Source organism: Rhinatrema bivittatum, chromosome 9 (genome assembly GCF_901001135.1).
Source record: "Rhinatrema bivittatum chromosome 9, aRhiBiv1.1, whole genome shotgun sequence".
NCBI classification, from domain to species: Eukaryota; Metazoa; Chordata; class Amphibia; order Gymnophiona; family Rhinatrematidae; genus Rhinatrema; species Rhinatrema bivittatum.
In genome coordinates, this window is record NC_042623.1 from 44,179,253 (window position 1) to 44,199,928 (window position 20,676).

The following is a 20,676-nucleotide window of genomic DNA, read 5'->3' on the forward strand; positions in this document are numbered from 1 at the left end:
ATGCTAGGATATTTGTTAAAGAATATCTGCATGCATCCATTGCTTAGGTGCATTGTGAGGCTGAAGGCAACGTGTTTTCAACATCCAGGAAGCATGTTACTCATTAAATCTCATCCTGGAGTATATTGTTGCACTTTTGAAATGGTGGTTATACAGTTTCCCAGTTTAAAAACCTTGTACACATATATATATATATATATATATATATATATATATATATATATATATATACATAAAAAAAAAAAAAAAAACCCCCAACGTGATAACGTGGGAGACAACTAGCACTCCTTACCTATAATAATCCAATTTGAATAACCCACACTATTTTAAAATTATCAACTTTTTATTAGTGTATTAACACTCACTCTACAAATATATTAATACAAAATTATATCAAATACATTCTTTTTACATACATTAAAAATTCTAATCAGTCCAATGATTATTAGCCCTCAATTCTCACCTGATTGCTAAACTCAATCTTACCCTCATTGGACTTATACTCTCTTTGATGTTGTACTTGGTCTTCTGTAATGAATCAACCACTTAACTATTAAACATTTTATCTGCATAGCTTAATTACTACTGCTATGCCCATCAACCTTAACAAAGATTAGTGGTGTCTTCTGTTTTGATGGTTCCATCTTCCATCCCGACAAGGACCTTGTTTCGCCAATATTGGCTTCTTCAGGGGAATGCTTATATAGAGACCAAACATCAACAAAAACCAATGTCTTCTATTTCATATATCTGAAAATCACACAACTATATTAAAAACAGATCTATTACCAACATTAATCCTCCCACCCCTCCATAATCATGTATTTACCCTATCTTCAACAATATTCAAACATATTCATTAACCCATTTTTATTATTAACCATATTCAAAAATACTTCATGATGTTTCATTCATGATTACAACTGAAACCACAATATTTAAAAATTCTAACCTGATATCCACTCCTGCCTAGACTTTAAAGGAGTGGATTCAGACCAACACATTCATTTCACTCCGGCTAAGTAGCTCCAGATTTTAATTATTAGAAAACTCCCGAATATGAATGTGACCATATAAAGTATTTTCAAAAAAAAATTTTTTCTTACTCAATTAAATCCTCAAATTTAAAACAATCTTTAAAAATGAATAGTTTCCAAAAATGGCTTAATCATTCTTTTTAATCTGGCATCGTCTTCTGATGTTCCCACAGAAAGACTAACAGAACTTTACCTTTGTCTCATCACAGATTCGTCTCTATCGGCGTCTACCATGGATACAAACTTTCAAAGAATGTTCACTGGTTCTCATCACCTGTGAACGTTATAAATTACAATTTTATGTTACTCTAACATCTGTGAGACAAAACAAGTGGCGCTTCCTCCCGTTATCTTTATATCTATTAAAATTATTTGAATTACCTTTTCCTCCACAGTAAAGCTACTATTCATAATAATGTTGCAGATTCAAATTCTTCTCTCAAGCTTCCAAAACATTCTCAAAGCAACTGCACACTACCGCTGTTCAATTCCTTCTCACTTAACTTCGAAGTCGTTCCTGGTAATTCTCAACCACCTTCAATTTCTATAAATTTAAAATCAAATAAATAACAACCCAAACCGTTCTCTGTCAACTTCCTCCATCACTAACATCTATCACACTCACCTTCCTCAGCGTGTAGCCGTGCGTCGTCTTCAAAGGTTTTTTCATACTGAGGATACTCCAATCGAAACTACCCTTATATACGCCTCCACGGTTTTCTATGGCATCCAATCCCAACTCACGTCCAAATCTCTCTCCAATCAATACTCTTCTAAAGAGAATATATCATACGTAGTCAATTCCCTTCCACCAAACGTACTGCCTATTCCTTTCCCCGTGCGTCACGCTCTAACTTACGCGAATGCTTCCCATTCTATTGTGGCATTGAGCCCCTTAGGTGCCGTAGTCTGCCAATAATAAATAAATCTTTGCTCTGTTTGCCGCAAATCTTGAGAAATATGTCCTCCCCTTCTATTTAAACGTTGCTGTAATATACAAAATTTTAGCTGATCTTCTGTATGGCCATAATCCTGCCAATGTTTAACCAATGGAGATTCTAATTTGGCTGTATGTATGCAGCTCCTATGTTGTATAATTCGGGTCCGTATTGGTAATTTAGTTTGACCGATGTATAGTTTCTGGCATGGACATAAAATGACATATACCACCTTGTCTGTACCACAGTCAAAATGATGACTCAATACCTGTTTATAAGGCATAGTGGGGTGTTGAAAACTCCGTGTCTCAATAACATGCTTACATACAGAGCAGCCCTGGCACTTACATTGACCAGGGGTTTGTCCTGTATCTGTTATCTGTGAGTCCGAATGTACTAATAAATCTCGTAAATTTCGCCCTCTGGTTTTAGCGAATACGGGTTTGTTTTTTAGAGAATCATGGAATGTTAAAACATGCCAGTGTTGCAATATAATATCTTGAATCTTATGAGTTCTTTGTGAATAAGGAAGTACACATACTAATCTATCTTCTTCCCTACGTTGTCGTGTTTGAAGTAGTGATATTCGATCTGCATATAATCCTCTCTTATATGCTTTCCTGATGGTCTTATTTGGATATCCTCTTGCTGCAAATTTATCCCGCATTGACTCTGCTTGTTTTTTATACTCATCCGTACCGCTACATAACCGTCGTAATCTCAAAAATTGTCCTGCAGGGATGTTTGTTCGAAGATTCTGTGGGTGGAAACTACTGAAGTGCAACAAATTATTACGATCTGTCATTTTTACATGTATAGACGTCACCAAACGTCGAGCTTGCTTAAAAATTTGTAGATCCAAGAACGAGATAGAATATTCATGTGATGAAAAAGTAAACTGTAAATTAACATCCAATGAATTCATCCACAGTTTAAACTCCAATAAAGCCTGTAAAGACCCCGTCCAGATAAAGAATACGTCATCAATAAAGCGTACCCAACACAAAATTTTAGACCAATAAGATGACACATAAATGTACCGTTCCTCGAATTCTGCAACATACAGGCAGGCCACCGAGGGTGCCATAGTGGCACCCATGGCCGTCCCCTGTATTTGTTGATAATACTCATCTTTATATCGAAAAAAATTCTTCATTAGAGCTATACTAGCTACCTTTGTTATAAACATACTCTTCTTGTCCGAAAATTCGTTAGCTCTTAATACTTCCTGAATCACCTTTAAAGAATCCACTTGAGGGATATTAGTGTACAAAGACACTATATCCGCCGTAACCAATAGCCATCCATCCTCAACATCAGTCAAAGATTGAATCCGGGAAATGAATTCTGAAGAGTCTCGAATGTATGATCGGCTCTTCTTAACCAATGGGTTCAAAAAAGAATCAACATATTTCGAAAGCGGCTCCAATACTGAGTGTATACCGGAGACTATCGGACGTCCCGGGGGCGCTGTCAAAGATTTATGTATCTTAGGAACTACATAAAAAATTGGAGTATTCGGATAGGGTTCCCATAAAAAATGTTTCTCTTTTTTTGTTAAAAGTTTTTGTGCTTCTCCTTCCTCCAACAGATCATGAATCATTTCTTGGAGCTCAGATGTTGGATCACGTGGCAAAAGTGTATAACATTTATGATCCGCCAATTGCCGCATCACCTCTCTATCATAATCCACCGTATTTAAAATCACTATACCGCCCCCTTTATCAGCTGGGCGTATAGTGATAGTGTCATCGGTCTGAAGGGCTATACAAGCTGTTCTCTCATCTCTAGTAAGATTGTATGAAATTTGTGTAGGTGAGTTGGGATTGGATGCCATAGAAAACCGTGGAGGCGTATATAAGGGTAGTTTCGATTGGAGTATCCTCAGTATGAAAAAACCTTTGAAGACGACGCACGGCTACACGCTGAGGAAGGTGAGTGTGATAGATGTTAGTGATGGAGGAAGTTGACAGAGAACGGTTTGGGTTGTTATTTATTTGATTTTAAATTTATAGAAATTGAAGGTGGTTGAGAATTACCAGGAACGACTTCGAAGTTAAGTGAGAAGGAATTGAACAGCGGTAGTGTGCAGTTGCTTTGAGAATGTTTTGGAAGCTTGAGAGAAGAATTTGAATCTGCAACATTATTATGAATAGTAGCTTTACTGTGGAGGAAAAGGTAATTCAAATAATTTTAATAGATATAAAGATAACGGGAGGAAGCGCCACTTGTTTTGTCTCACAGATGTTAGAGTAACATAAAATTGTAATTTATAACGTTCACAGGTGATGAGAACCAGTGAACATTCTTTGAAAGTTTGTATCCATGGTAGACGCCGATAGAGACGAATCTGTGATGAGACAAAGGTAAATCTGTTAGTCTTTCTGTGGGAACATCAGAAGACGATGCCAGATTAAAAAGAATGATTAAGCCATTTTTGGAAACTATTCATTTTTAAAGATTGTTTTAAATTTGAGGATTTAATTGAGTAAGAAAAAAATTTTTTTTGAAAATACTTTATATGGTCACATTCATATTCGGGAGTTTTCTAATAATTAAAATCTGGAGCTACTTAGCCGGAGTGAAATGAATGTGTTGGTCTGAATCCACTCCTTTAAAGTCTAGGCAGGAGTGGATATCAGGTTAGAATTTTTAAATATTGTGGTTTCAGTTGTAATCATGAATGAAACATCATGAAGTATTTTTGAATATGGTTAATAATAAAAATGGGTTAATGAATATGTTTGAATATTGTTGAAGATAGGGTAAATACATGATTATGGAGGGGTGGGAGGATTAATGTTGGTAATAGATCTGTTTTTAATATAGTTGTGTGATTTTCAGATATATGAAATAGAAGACATTGGTTTTTGTTGATGTTTGGTCTCTATATAAGCATTCCCCTGAAGAAGCCAATATTGGCGAAACAAGGTCCTTGTCGGGATGGAAGATGGAACCATCAAAACAGAAGACACCACTAATCTTTGTTAAGGTTGATGGGCATAGCAGTAGTAATTAAGCTATGCAGATAAAATGTTTAATAGTTAAGTGGTTGATTCATTACAGAAGACCAAGTACAACATCAAAGAGAGTATAAGTCCAATGAGGGTAAGATTGAGTTTAGCAATCAGGTGAGAATTGAGGGCTAATAATCATTGGACTGATTAGAATTTTTAATGTATGTAAAAAGAATGTATTTGATATAATTTTGTATTAATATATTTGTAGAGTGAGTGTTAATACACTAATAAAAAGTTGATAATTTTAAAATAGTGTGGGTTATTCAAATTGGATTATTATAGGTAAGGAGTGCTAGTTGTCTCCCACGTTATCACGTTGGGGGTTTTTTTTTTGATGAATATATGAGCAGATAGCACTTGAGGAGACGATAGTGCCAAAAAATTTTTTGCTTGCTATATATATATATATATATATATATATATATATATATATATATATATATATATATATATATTTTTTTTTTTTTTTTTTTTTTTTTTAATTCAAGTTGGCAATAACAGAAATATGCTATGAAATAGCTCCAGGTTACCACTTTAATGTGCTTGTTGTATGACACTCTATTTGTCTTTAAAATTATGCCAATATTATTCAAAATCCTAATTGTGGTAAGGTGTGTCTTTCATACCTCCAGCTAAGTTATTTTATCCCTGTTCTCTTTACATACTATGGATCTAGTGCTTCAAACCTCTGGTAGGTGCTTTCTGGCTTCTAACCACCTTTTTACAAGTTCTTTTCCTCTTATCTGTGTCCATATAAATATATGAAGCTCTGTAAGTGTTAAAGCCTTCTTAATACTCCCATTTGCCCCAGGGGCTGGAGAAAATGAAAAATTTATTTTGGCAGCAGCCTAGTTAGGGCAGAAGAGACTCCTCGACTTTACTTTTTAAAAATGTAAATGGAATTCAGAAAGCATCTACAGCACTGCAAATCACTGATATGCCTTCTCCCAGATTCCTGGTAATTATTAAAAGCTATCAGAGATGAAGTAATCCAGTTTGGGGTAGAAGAAAACCCTAATTTTTACATGCTTTAGGAAAAAATGCTCAGTTTGCAAGAGAGAGATATAAAGTTTCCAAGGAGGTGCATTTGAATTAAAAATAAATAAATAAATAAATAAATATGTGTATGTATATATATATATATATATATATATATATATATATATATATATATAGTATATCCCTGCGACAGGATAGGATGCATGAACATCAGGATGGTATCTGCATTAAAAGCTTTCGACACACAGTTGGATGATGTCTGACCACTGCTTGGTTTTTGTTTTTTTGATAATCTGTTTAGAACTTATTCCAAAACACCTACATATTCTCAGTCATTGGTGTGTAAGTTCTTTAAAGTTACTTTAGTGAAAATGTACACCTACTGTTTTGCCCCATGTAGCAACAATTTTATGAGAAATGAAGGGAGCACATCAGCTAGTAGCGTGAAAATAGCCATCTAGTATTAATTGAATTGTATATGTGTGTGTGTGTGTGTATATATCTATATATATGCACAAACACACACACACACACATATATATATATATCCATGTTTATTTTTTTTCACCTAGTAAATACAAAGTGGATTGTGCCTGCCTCCGAGAAAATCCTGATTGTCCAGTCCTGAAGCGTAGTTCTGAACCCACAGAAAACATTAATAGCGGCTATGAGACCAGAAGGAAGAAGGGAAAGAAAGAAAAGGAACTTTCAAAAGAAAAGGAGTCGCAAAATCAAAATATCATACTAGATCCGGAGGGAACTGCAAACAAAATGAAGATATCCGATAATAAGCAGAGGAAACTTTCCCCACTCAGGCTATCTATATCTAATAATCAGGTAAAAAATAAGATACAATGTAACAAACTCATGTTTAAAAGTCTGTGTTGACTTACTTTGGGTAAATGCTTAATGGCTTGCTTATGCATGGACAGATTTGTTCTACATTAATAAAATATATACTCGGAACAGCAGTACTGGTTAAAATAGGCCCTTTTAGATGATGCAATTAATTGTGAAGATCCCCTCTTTTGTTGTAATTTAAAATGCTAATGTGTCCTCTGTAATAAAATGCAGATTTTTTGTGAACATCTCTTGGATACTTTTGCAACAGACATCTTGCTAACGCATGTATATTACAGTTAAAATAAAGTGTTGAGTAATGTGAATATTACTCAAAAAATCCAGTGGCTAATGCACAGATTATTGAATTAGTGTTCATATTATCCGCATTGTGTGTTTTAATATTAATTTATCCATTAAATACTAATTGCAAACTTTTAGACACTGTGAATGATTAGGTGGCTTCCTTTTTTCCTGCACACAAGATTAAGTTATCTTTTAAAGCCACTCAACAGTTTTGCTGTAAAATATTGCTTTCTAAAACTTTTGGGCCAGATTTTCAAAGGGTTACGTGCACCGAGCCTATTTTGCATAGGCCCGGTGACACGCACATGTCCCGGGGTTTTGTGAAGGGGGCGGGGGTGGGGCGGGGGACCGAGGCCTCCAGCATAGCGGCCATGCCTGGGGATCGCATGCCGGCACTTGGCTGGCAGGCGCAACTTATTAAACAAAGGTTTGGGGGGGGGGTTTAGAAAGGGATGGGGGCAGGTTAGGGAAGGGGGGGGGGGGGAGGGCGGAAGAAAAGTTCCCTCCAAGGCTGCTCCCCTAGGGCTCGGCCCTCCATTGGGGTTCTCGTAGGGCTCGGCGCGCACAAGATGCACTAGTGTGCACCCCCTTGCGCACACCGACCCTGGATTTTATAACATGCGCACGGCTGCGCACGCATGTTATAAAATCAGGCGTACATTTGTGCATGCCGGGTAGCTCGCACAAATGTACCCCGCGCGCATAGGTTTTAAAATCCGGCCCTTTATGCAAACTTTAAAATGTAAGTGAAAAGAATTGACTATTCCACAGCTGTTAGCTGCTGTGAAAATGACCAGTCTACTCAGCATTAGTGCTGCCAGTGATGCTGATATTTTTCTGAGATTGAAGGATTTGGGGGGGGTCCTGTCCCTGTGGCCTGGGAGGGCCTGGCACAGGCTCTGGGATCCCTTTCTCTGTGATCTTTATAGCAGATTGCCACATGTGCAATATGAATACATATGCAGATTTATATAATATAGCATGAATATTAACCAACCACAGAAAAGTAGACCCGGAGGTAAGGAAAATTTTAGTAAAATGTACACACTGGTTAAAAAAAAGTATAAGTAGTAAAGTATTTTAGAACAATGAAAAAAAAGAACTTAGGAATCCTTATCCAAGGGGAAAGCAACAAAGTCCAGAAACAGTCATGTTGGTATTTTAAAGTTTTGGCAGTACTGCTGCTTTAAATTTTACTTCATTGGTGAGAGGTGCTTTTGTTTTTGGTGGGCAGAGTGAATTTCTTTGAGAGAATTCCTATACTGCATGAATATCTTTTCGTTCCCTCTCCTGAATAATGTTACTTTTATTGTTGCTGGTGTAAAAATACAACAAATTGCAAATTATGTAATTTAGATCCACATTGACAGTGTTTTTGACTGGTAATTATAGTAAGTTCCAAAGTAATGAAAATTATGTTAATATTCTTGGTCCTATTTTAGATTTCATTTTGAACAATAAGTGAAATTTATGTTTGATTTATAACATATTGTCTTCAAAATAGAAACAAGCAGAAAAGATGCAGTGTGGCAAAATTATCCATATTGCCGTAGTATTGTTCAGGTGTGTTTCACTGAAGAATATGGAACAATTTTTGCACTGGATCAAGCATTTTATGAACCTACCTATTAACTATTTTTGATGGTGTACTTAATTATGCTAACGTTTTCAGTGTTGCCCAATACCAATTTGCCTAACAGTCTTAACATTTTAAAAATTGCAGTGAAATCTTTAGTAATCTTTTAGCTTTATTTTCTAGAGCAATGCAAGCAAGTAAATAGTTGAAATATGCTAATCCTTGAGTTGTTTTGAATTCAGAAGCACAATCTCTACTGGTCTCTGTTATATAATAGTTATCAAGCATGAAACAGTGTTATAGAAATAGAATATCTACCCCATTTAAAGGCGAGATAAACTAAACTGTTTCTTCTTAGTTACGGCTTTGTGAAACTACTTGGTTCATCAGGCCCTGAGGTGTTTCTCAAGTGAGAGGCTTGGTTTCTCCCCCCCCACACACACACACACACTCTTTTCATAAGGCATTAATAGCAGAAGAGACATTTGACACACTGCCTCAGATAATGAAAAATCTTTTTGATAATATGTGTTGAGAGTTTGAAGATCTGTAGTTTTGTTCTCAAAATATAACCTTGTTGGCTGAGTAGGAATTGGATATTCTGGCAGTGTAGTTTTAAAATGTGTTTAAAGACTAGTGAAAATATGAACAGAAAGAACATTGTTTGGCCACAGGTTTGAATTGGAGAAGATACCTTTGTTAGTTTGCTGTATTGTAGGTTCTAAAGTACAGTAAGTCTTAAGATCATGACAGTTTTTACATCCATTATTGGTTAATTGGTTGATTGCTTTTGAAGTAGAAACTAAAGGACAACTTGCAGCTTTTATAGTTATTAGATTTCCCTAGTTTATAGGAGTAGTAGAGCTTCTATAAAGCAGTCATTTCCATCTTTCAGGAGCCAGATTTTATTGATGATATAGAAGAAAAATCTCCTATTAGCAATGAAGTAGAAATGGAATCTGAAGAGCAGATTGCAGAAAGGAAAAGGAAGATGGTAAGTTGGGAAGAAAGTAGCTGCTTTAAAGCTGTCACTGGGGCTTAGTGACAACTGCTCTTCCCATGCTAATTATTGCTTCCTTTTTTAGGCTTCAGAATCTGAATGTTTATTGACATTAGCTTCCTGTATTTGCTTTAAATTTTAATTTGACTTGCTAATTGATTTAGCTTTTTTTGAAGTAAACATGCAACTCTGCTTTTGATTTAAAATCAGTTTGCTAGCATAGCCGGCACTATCTATAAAAGCTCAGTTATAAAATTAATCCCCTATTCTTCTTTTATACCATATTTTTTATTAGATTTATTAATTTTATTTTCCTAGCGTGTAGCCAGATAGACTCAGGACCAATGGGTATTGTGCTCTCCTGATAACAGATGGGAGACGGAATCAGATTTCAAAGCTGATGTCAGCATATACCCGTGCAGCGTGCTTAGCTCTTCAGTATTTCTCCGTCTCCATAGCAGATGCGGACACTATCCCAAACAAGAATAGTGTTACTTTTACAGCAAGAAAGAAGAAAATTTACCTTAAGAGAGCCCCGCTTCTCCTGCGATGAAACCTAACTGTTCCTCCCCCAGTTGAGACTTTCCTGAGGTCAATTCTCGATATCCCTCAGAGGCGAGCCTTGGTCCGACGGCCGAATCCCGACGTGGACTTAGTCCCCAGGGTGGCTGAAAGGCAGCGGGTGCAGATTCGAGCACGGCAGTGAAGGTATTTCCCTCTCCCCCCGCAGCTGGAGACCATCTGGCCAGCGACCGGTAAGCGCCGAGACCAGGTAAGGTAGAAACCTTTACTTCTAAGTCTCCGGTCTCTAAGGCTTGAACAACCGTTCTGTCCTTCCTCCGACAAGGTTTAAATCAGGTTGAGCAGCCCTCCTTTGGGGCAGGCCCCGATTCGGTGCGAGGGTCCACACACGTGGAGACCCTCCGGGGGGGGCACTATCTTGCCTTCGGGGTTGTCGGCGCCATTTTCCCCCTCCGACCGACAGTACGCACGGGGCAGGCCGGAGGCCCGAAGCGCCTAACTTAAACGCTTAAGTACAGTTTGAGTGCACAGTGGCGTGCACATCTGAGTTGTGCGCACAGCGATGCGCACAACTAGGCCGCAAGCACAACTGGGCGCATAACTGTGCCGTGCGCACAAACTCCGTTGCCCGCATGCACAACTTGTGCGCACTTTGTGCGCATAACTTCTGCACATCCAGTGCTCACAACTAAGCGCATCCGCGCGCATAACTCCATGCACAGGCGAATTCCTAAGTCCTACACGCACACAAATAATGGCACTGCCATCCAAGAAAGCCAAGGGACCATTCCTTTGCTCAGCCTGCCACTTAAGAGCCATGCAGCCTGGATTGGGATCCCTCCTGTGCCAACAGTGCGAACAGAACCTCGGCACCCCCACAGGAGAATTCCTCCAGGGCTACCACTACAACCCCTCCTGGAATCAAAGTGGATCCAGGAACCTTCTCCTGGGTGGAATTTTTCAAAGGGCTGCAAACCTTTGTCCAGGCACAACCAGCCCCTGCAGTCCACCTGTCTCAAACTCAGCCCGGAAGCACAAGTCCTTCCCAGCACTTCCCGGGCTTCTCGAGACATGCCTCTCCTAACCAAGAGCCTCTCTGATGGGGATCCAGATACCTCAGAGGACGAAACAGACTCCCTAGAAGAAGGAGAAATTCCCCCAGGGATGGAGCCATACCGGACCATGCTCCGATTCTTCCACAAGGACAAATTACCAACCCTAGTGTCCCAGACTATGAAGACACTGGGTCTTCCAGGTACGGAGTCCATAGCGGAACCAAAGAAGAATCCCATGCTGATGTACCTCCGTAAGACCTCATGCTATTTCCTTATGTTGGAGCCCATTAAGGAACTGATTGACCTGGAATGTAATGCTCCAGAGGCCACTTTCAAAGGGGGGGGGAAGGGCTCTAGAAGCCCTATACCTGTTGGAACCCATGGCTAAGGAACTTCTACGTTTCCCCAAAGTGGATGCTATGATCTGTGCAGTTTCAAAACGCACCACGATCCCAGTGGAGGAAGGAGCGGCACTGAAGAACGCCCAGGATAGAAGGCTGGAAGCCATCCTTAAGCAGTCCTTTGATGTATCAGCAATAATGCTACAAATTGCTTCCTACTGTGCCTTAGTGGCACGTTCCTGTTTGATCCTCGCCAGAGACGCAACCATGACCGGAGAAGCGATGGAGCCTATGGTCCCCTTCCTCACCGATGCTACTGCAGACCTCGTGCGCACCTCATCCAGGGATGTCGTTGCCGTAGTGGCGGCAAGAAGACAATTATGGCTCCGGAATTGGTCGGCTGACGCAACTTCCAAAGCGAACCTCACAAAAATGCCTTTTATAAGGATCCCTCCTTATAAACCTGGAGAACTTAGCCAATAGATGGGGTGAATCTCCAGTACCCTCCTTATAGCCAATAGATGGGGTGAATCTCCAGTACCCCGATTACCTGAGAACAGGAACAAAAGAAACATATCAGCGCTCCTCCCCCAGAAGAACCAAGGGCAGAGGATCGCAACGCTTTAAGCCTTACAAGAATACACAGTCCCAAGCACCTCATCCTTCAGGAAGGTCTCGGTCCTTTTGGAACAGGCACATTAAGAGAGGAGCAAGCTCAGGGGCAGGCCCCGGCCATACCCCACAATGAGAAAACGCAGACTCATCCACAGGAAGAAGACATAGGGAGCAGACTTACCCTCTTCTACCAAAGATGGGTCGAGAGAACTTCAGACAAGTGGGTCCTAACTATCATTCGAGAGGGGTACTCACTGGAATTCCAAAGCATTCCCCCAGACAAATTTATGAAATCGCCGTGCCACTCCCATTCCAAGAGACTGGCAGTGGAAACCACGCTAGTAAGACTACTCACCCTGAAGGCAATAACCCCAGTGCCCACACTTAAACAAAACACTGGCCACTATTCCATCTATTTTATTGTTCCCAAGAAAGAAGGAACATTCTGACCTATCCTGGACCTCAAGGCTGTCAACTGTTACCTGAAGGTTCCACACTTCCGCATGGAAACCCTACGCTCCGTTATAATGGCGGTACAACCGGGAGAATTCTTAAACTCCCTGGAACTATCCGAAACCTATCCATCAGAAACACCAGCGCTTCCTGCGATTTGCAATTCTGGGCCATCATTATCAATTCCGAGTGCTACCCTTCGGAATAGCTACTGCCCACCAAAATCATAGTGGTAGTGGCGGCAGCACTGAGGAAAGAAGGACTCCTGGTATATCCTTACTTGGACGATTGGCTGATCAGGGCAAAGTCTCTAGAGGAGAGTCGCCATGCGACCACCAGAGTCAGGAATGTACCCAAAGAACTCGGGTGGGTCGTGAACACAGCCAGGAGTTGCCTACAGCCCTCCCAGTCACTAGAATACCTGGGAGTCCGGTTCGATACCAAACAGAACAAGGTCTACCTTCCCCCTCCATGAAGAAGAAAGCTAATGGATGAATTACAAAAGCTGTTGACTTCGGTCCGCCCCAAGGTATGGGACTTACCTTCAAGTCCTCGGCCTCATGACATCAACTCTGGAAGTTGTTCCGTGGGCAAGGGCCCATATGCGGCCGTACAATGTACCCTACTATCACGATGGAATCCAGTGTCCCAGAACTACTCAATTCGCCTCCAGCTACCAACAGAGGTTCGGGAAGCAGCTTCAATGGTGGCTATAGGAAGAACACCTAAGCAGAGGCGTAAACCTATCCGCTCTGAAGTGGATCTTGCTCACCAAGGACGCAAGCCTGCGAGGGTGGGGAGCCCACTGTCAGGAACTGACGGCCCAGGGACAATGGAACATAAACCGCCTGAAAGCGCAAGCGGTCAGACTAGCCTGCCTACGATTCAGCCACAGACTCTGAGGCGAGTCCGTCAGTCATGTCTGACAATGCAACGACCGTTGCTTACATCAACCGACAGGGAGGAACCAAGAACCAGCAGGTGTCTGTAGAAATAGACCCTCTCATGGAGTGGGCGGAAATAAACCTACAAGGGATCTCGGCCTCCCACATCACGGGAAAAGACAACATCTCTGCGGACTATCTCAGCAGAGAAAGCCTAGACCAAAGGGAATGGTCGCTGGCGGACACAGCTTTCCAGCTGATAGTAAATCGATGGGGTCTTCCAGCCATGGACCTACTAGCAACTTGTCGGAATGCCCTGGTCCCCAGATTCTTCAGCCGCAGATGAGAACCTCAAACTCAGGAAATCGACACTCTCGTCCAGAACTGGCCAGAGGAAAGCCTCCTGTATGCCTTCCCACCCTGGCCACTACTGGGCAGGGTCATCCACAAGATAGAACACCACAAGGGGACTAGTCCTACTAGTCGCCCCAAACTGGCCAAGAAGACCAAAGTACGTGGACATGCGAAGACTATTGGCGGGGAATCCGCTACGTCTACTGCCATATAGGTTCCTTCTTCAGTAGGGACCAATCTCCCACGAAGACCCGGCTCTATACTCTCTTACGGTATGGCCCTTGAGAGGACTAGCCTAAAGAAGCACGGCTACTCAAAAGCCGTGATTGACACCCTGCTTCGGGCACGCAAGTTCTCCACATCTCTGTTTTACATACGGATCTGGAGTGTATTCGAAGCTTGGTGTGAAGACTGCGGTCTCTTCCTGAGGAAAGCCAAGATTCCCATGATCCTAGAATTCCTACAGGATGGCATGCAGAAGGATTTGTCCCTCAAGGTCCAAGTTTCAGCACTGGCCTGTTTCAGGTCCGAAGTGGACGGCATCAGATTATCAACTCATCCTGATGTGTCCCGCTTCCTGAAAGGAGTCAAACAACTCCGACCACCACTAAAGTGGCCAGTGCCTCTATGGAACCTCAACCTAGTACTAGACTTCCTAGCAGGGGAATCTTTCAGACTCCTGACCTTAAAGATAGTGTTCTTGATCGCAATATGCTCAGCCCGGCACATCTCCGAACTTCAAGCATTATCCTGTTGGGAACCATTCCTCAGGTTCACCCCGGGCACTATTCAGCTACGTACGGTACCATCCTTCCTTCCGAAAGTGGTTTCCCAGTTCCATATGAACCAGGCCATATCCTTACCATCACCAGATGAGCACAGTGATTCGGAAGACTCACGCCTCCTCCGCCACCTTAATGTCGGCAGAATCCTAGTCCGATACCTGAAGAGATCGGAATCCTCGCGCAAAACTGACCACCTGTTCGTTCTTCACAGCAGGCAGAAACAAGGGGACGCGGCATCATGAGCCACCATAGCCCGCTGGATCTCAAAGAAGTAATTAATGCTGCCTACATAGAGGCAGGAAAACCATTACCTCGACAGGTTAAGGCGCATTCTACAAGGGCCCAGGCGGTCTCCTGGGTTGAAACCAAGCTGCTGTCACCAGCCGAGATCTGTCGGGCGGTGACGGATCTTCCCTACACACCTTCTCCAGGTTTTACCACCTAAATGTTCAGGCCAGAGAGGAATACAGCCTTCGCAAGGGCAGCACTAAATTGGCCACGGGCAGCCTCCCACCCTATAGGGGAGTAGCTTTTGTACATCCTATTGGTCCTAAGTCCATCTGGCTACACGCTAGGAAATGGAGAAATTACCTTAGTGTAGAAATTTCCTTAGCGTAGACAGATGGACTCAGCATCCCGCCCACGGCTGCTCCAGAAATCGAGAACGTCTGATATCAAATCTCGAGACTGAACAAGTACGGGTAAGCCAGGGCCTACCTCTAATCCAAGACACCCACAGTTGCCCCGTTGTCGGCGTTTATTGTTTCAGTGCACTGGCAGTCTCCAGTTCCAAAAGTTTTAAATATAATCAGTTGAACCAATTCAAAGTTAATCAAGTATAATCAAGTATTAAGCAACATATATCCATAATGGCTTTTCGAAGACAATACTGAACATAAGAACATAAGAAATGGCCATACTGGGTCAGACCAAGGGTCTGTCAAGCCCAGCATCCTGTTTCCAACAGTGGCCAATCCAGGCTACAAGTACCTGGCAAGTACCCATACAATAAGTATATCCCATGCTACTGATTCTAGTAATAGCAGTGGCTATTTTCTAAGTCAGCTTGATTAATAGCAGGTAATGAAGAGCTAAGCACACTGCACAGGTATATGTAGGCTGACGTCAGCTTTGAAATCTGACTCCGTCTCCCATCTGCTATCAGGAGAGCACAATACCCATTGGTCCTGAGTCCATCTGTCTACACTAAGGAAAACGAAATTATCAGGTAAGTAATTTCTCCAATACACTACTTCTCATAATATCAGTAGATTACATTGTTTAATAATTCAAATAATATATAAAGTTATAAAACATAAAAATCATAGTAAATACAACAGGCTTAATAAAAGAGAAGCACATTGTCGTCATGTAAATTATAAACATAATGACAGTGCATAAAAATCAGGTCTTTAAGGTCATAGACCTCATCCTTCCTATTTAAAACATGAAATAAACAACCCAAGATTTTCTCCACAGACAAGCAGGATGGCAGGCCTTACAAATGGGTAACCTCATCCAGTAGAGCCTATCCTGAATTTTTATGTCAGTTTCCAGACCTTTGACTGGACATGTGCAGGCTGGCATGATACCATGCCATGTTAATTGTTATCCATCATGAACAAGAATTAGGACTATGGTAGGCTATAAATAAAGGTAAATAAATACCATGCATTCATATGGGGATTCCTCCTTCTCTTCTTTTCCACCAAGCTTACTGGATGGGGATCTTCATTCTCCTGGGGTTTTTTTCCTCTAGATTAATCAGGAATCATTGTGGGGCCCTGAGGTCTTTTCTCCCTTGTTAATGTCCCTAGCTAAGATTTTTCAGTCATTTTTGTAAGTTTCTGTTCCATTATTGTGCCCAGTTGGTGCACAATAATGGTTATCACATTCGATTTTGCCTCTTTAGTTTTTTGACTGGCTATGGATAAGTCTTATCAGCAGATTAAAGAGAGGTCCTCTGTGCTACTGGGTTCTGTCTATCCTGTTTCCCCATAATAGATGTGTCCTGTGCCAGGGGGCATCATATGACGTCTCAAGATGGTGTTGATGCACAGCCAAGATTCCTAGGGACACCTATCTCGGCTGGAGCTCATGGAGAAGCAATTTTGTGTACTGCGAGTCCAGCCCATATACATCAGGACTGAGGGACCATCAGCATTAGTAGGGCATTGAACACCTTCAACTGTTGTCTGACTTTTCCTGACTGAAGAAAGTCAATGGTTTGGCTTCTCTGGCTGTGGGTTTGAGGAGTTCTGATACCAAGCATGAAATGAAGATTAAGAAATGTCAGTCTCCATCGATGCACGATGCCAGGCCCAGGGACATTCTGTCTTTGTCATGAATCCCATTAAATACTCATATAGAAATGGGAAAAAAGGTAATATTCGGAACGCTTTGTACACTAATGCTCATAGTATGTGGAATAAAGTCCCAGATCTAGCAGCAGTCATGGAAGAAACTGATATAGATATAGTTGCGGTCATGGAGATCTGGGTCACGGAAAACCATGACTGAGATATAGTTATATCCAGCTACAATCTATTCAGGAAAGACTGAGTAGGAAGGAAAGAAGAGGCATGGCATTATATATAAAAAACAATATTAAAGCAACAGCATTGTTGGTCTTATGAGGTAAGGAGGAGGCACTGTGGGTTAATCTAGAAAGAGGGATTGGAACATCTATTTATATTGGTGTAATATACAGATTTCCATCACAGACAGAGGAGAAGGATAGAGATTTAATGGAGGCTATTCACAGGGTTGATGTGAAAGGGGAGCTACTGTTAGGGGATTTTAATCTTCCAGATGTTGACTGGGACATCCCAATTGCAGTATCATCTAGAAGCAGGGAGATCCTGGATTCTCTGCAAGGAGAACTGTTCTGTCAGCTGGTAATGGAACCCATGCAGGAGGGGGTACTGGACCTGGTGCTTACTAACAGGGACAGAATTTCTAATGTTGAAGATGATCATCTGGGAACCAGTGACCACCAGAATATGTGGTTCAGTATTAGGATGCAAGAAATGAAGGTTCATTCTAAGGTGAGGGTCCTAGATTTCAGGAAAACTAACTTTCTTAAAATGGGAGAATACCTCAAGGAGTCATTAGCTGGATGGGAAAATTTAGAAGTAGAAGGTCAGTGGGCAAAACTAAAAGGAGATATAAGGGCAACTAATCTTTGTTAGGAATGTAAGTAAAGGAAAGAGGAAAAATACGGTTCTTTTTTTTTTTTTTTTTTTTTTTTTTTTTTTTTAAAGAAATAGCTGAAAAGGTAAGGGAGAAAAGGTTAGCATTCATAAACTACAAGTGATCCCAGAAAGAGTAAGACTGGAAACAATCAGGCCTATACAGTAAAATTTGCGGGACAGTGAGCGAACGCCCCCTCTCCTGTGTGCGCAATTCGCTAAAAAAATTATTCAAATTAGGGCCCACGGTAAAAGAGGCGCTAGGGACACTATTGCATCCCTAGCACCTCTTTTTTGACAGGAGCGGCGGCTGTCAGCGAGTTTGAGAGCTGACGCTCAATTTTGCCGGCGTCTGTTCTCAAACCCGCTGACAGCCACGGGTTCGGAAACTGGACGCTGGCAAAATTGAGCATCCGGTTTTCAAGCCATGGGCCAATTTTAAATTTTCTTATTTTTAATTATTTTTAACTTTTGGGACCTCCAACTTAATATCGCCATGATATTAAGTCGGAGGGTGTACAGAAAAGCAGTTTTTACTGCTTTTCTGTGCACTTTCCGGGTGCCGGCAGAAATTAATTCTGCCTTCTATCTATTCAGTGTAGTTCTATTTTAGGTTTGTTTTGGTTTTTTTGTTTTTTGTTTTAATTTTGGTGGTTTTTACTTAAAATGTTTTATTATGGTTTTTTATGTTTAATTTTTTTAAATTAATTTTTTAAAATTAACTTATGATATTTTTTTTAAACTGCGATAAGAATAGTAAATTGCAATTACTGTCCTAGGATAGTATTAAATTTAGGAAGTATTAGGTGTCATTGTATGAAATGTGTTTGGTGATTTGATTGTTTTTGAATTTGCTATTGTAAACCGACTTGATATGAATTTGAAAGTCGGTATATAAATCTGACTAAATAAATAAATAATGTCTACGTTTGGGTAGGCGCTAATTTCTGAAAGTAAAATGTGCGGCTTGGCTACACATTTTACTTACTGAATCACGCGGGAATAACTAATAGGGCCATCAACATGCATTTGCATGTTGCGGGCGCTATTAGTTTCGGGGGGGGGGGGGGGGGGGGGGGGGGGTGGACGTGCGTTTTCGACGTGCTATTACCCCTTACTGAATAAGGGGTAAAGCTAGAGCGTCGAAAACGTGCGTCCAAACGCGGGTTAACAGTGCGCTGCACTTCATGTGATCTATGATGAACCACACCAGTTTGTCCAAGTCTGGTCTCAAGACCAGCTCTGTAAAAGTGCAGCTCAGTGCAGTTGGTGCCTGTCACCGACATGTAAAAAGCTGTACAGCCTTTGGTTGTCTGTTTATGCAAGTCCTACTACTTTTAAATAAATAAATTTGAAGCCTTTCATCAGTCCTCCTTGGGATCTCAAAGTGCTCCTGACTCATCTGGTGAAAACTCCCTTTGAGCCTCTGGAAGGTCATGTTTTTAGTGGTGGTGTCTTCAGCTCTCAATCAGTGAGCTCCAGGCTTTAGTAACTTATCTACCTTATACCAATTTTTATCATGAGAGAGTGGTTCTGCATATATCAGTCCTAATTTCTGCCTAAGATGGTGTCTGAATTGCATCTTAAATAGTCAATTGTCCTTCCAACATTTTTCCTAGGTTACATGTCCACCAAGGTGAACAAGCACAGTTTGGACTATAAAAGAGTTTGTCTTCTCCCTGAAGCAGACAAAAGTACATAGAAAGTCCACCCAGCTATTCATTTATTTTGACACCAACAAACTCGGGATTACCATTGCCAAACACACTTTATCTAGTTGGCTAGCAGATTGCATCCCCTTCTGTTATGCCCAGGTAGACCTAGATTTGGTGGGTCATGTAAAAGCGTACAGAGTGATAGCCATGGCAGCATTAGTAACCCACTTAAGATCAGTCTTCATGGAGGAGGTCTTCAGATCTTCAACATGGAGTTCTCTGCACATGTTTACGTTACACTGTTATCTGGATAGGAACTCTTGACGCAACAGTAGGTTTGACTAGTCTGTCCTGCGGAATCTCTTTGAGGTGTACATCCCAATTCCTTTCCCTCCAAAGGCCCATTGTCTTTATTTATCTATTTATTTATTTACTTATTTGAACAGTTTTCTATACCATTGCATGGACACAGTCCATCTCTTGGTTTACATTCATTTTATCATCAAAAGAAATAGATAAAGGAAATAAAATAACAATCCTTTGTAATAATAACATCTAAAAATCAATAAAGTATAAATTAGTTAAGATTTCTACGTGTTCAGTTAATAACAATCTAAAAGTCATAAATTAATTAAAAACAAGCATAAAAAGATCTATACAAAGCTAAAAATAGGCTTCAGCTTTGGGCTTGGCTCTCACTTGGGTATACGTGTTGAAATAGCCAGGTTTTTAAATCTTTCTGGAATTTTTCTTATCTGGTTGCAGCCTCAATTCAAGTGGTAATTTGTTCCAGTATTTGGGTGCTGCAGTTGAGATGGAACAGTCTCTCACTTCACATAAATGGGTAGTTCTTACAGTGGGTATTGAAAGTAATCCCTTATTTGCTGATCTTAATTCGCGTTGCGGTACGTGCAATCTGATCGTACGTCATCAGGAACATGGCGGATCCGCAGCGTCAGGCCAGCCCGGGGATTCCAGAAAGTACGGCAAGGAGAAGCCACAGCAGCATCTGTCCATCAGACCCGAAGGGAGTCGCCACTAAGGTAGAGAGGGTGGAGCGAGGGCGAGAACAGGCACGAACGCAACACCTTCCTCAGAGTTCCTC

General features: G+C 41.0%; 1 protein-coding gene across 1 annotated transcript in view; it reads left to right on the forward strand.

Annotated features, from left to right (window-relative positions):
* Window positions 1-20,676, forward strand: part of KMT2E (lysine methyltransferase 2E) — a 607,980-nt gene that overhangs the window by 315,210 nt on the left and 272,094 nt on the right. Inside the window, 2 exon segments of the mRNA XM_029615154.1 lie at window positions 6,567-6,831; window positions 9,612-9,710. Coding sequence (XP_029471014.1) covers window positions 6,567-6,831; window positions 9,612-9,710 — 364 coding nt within the window.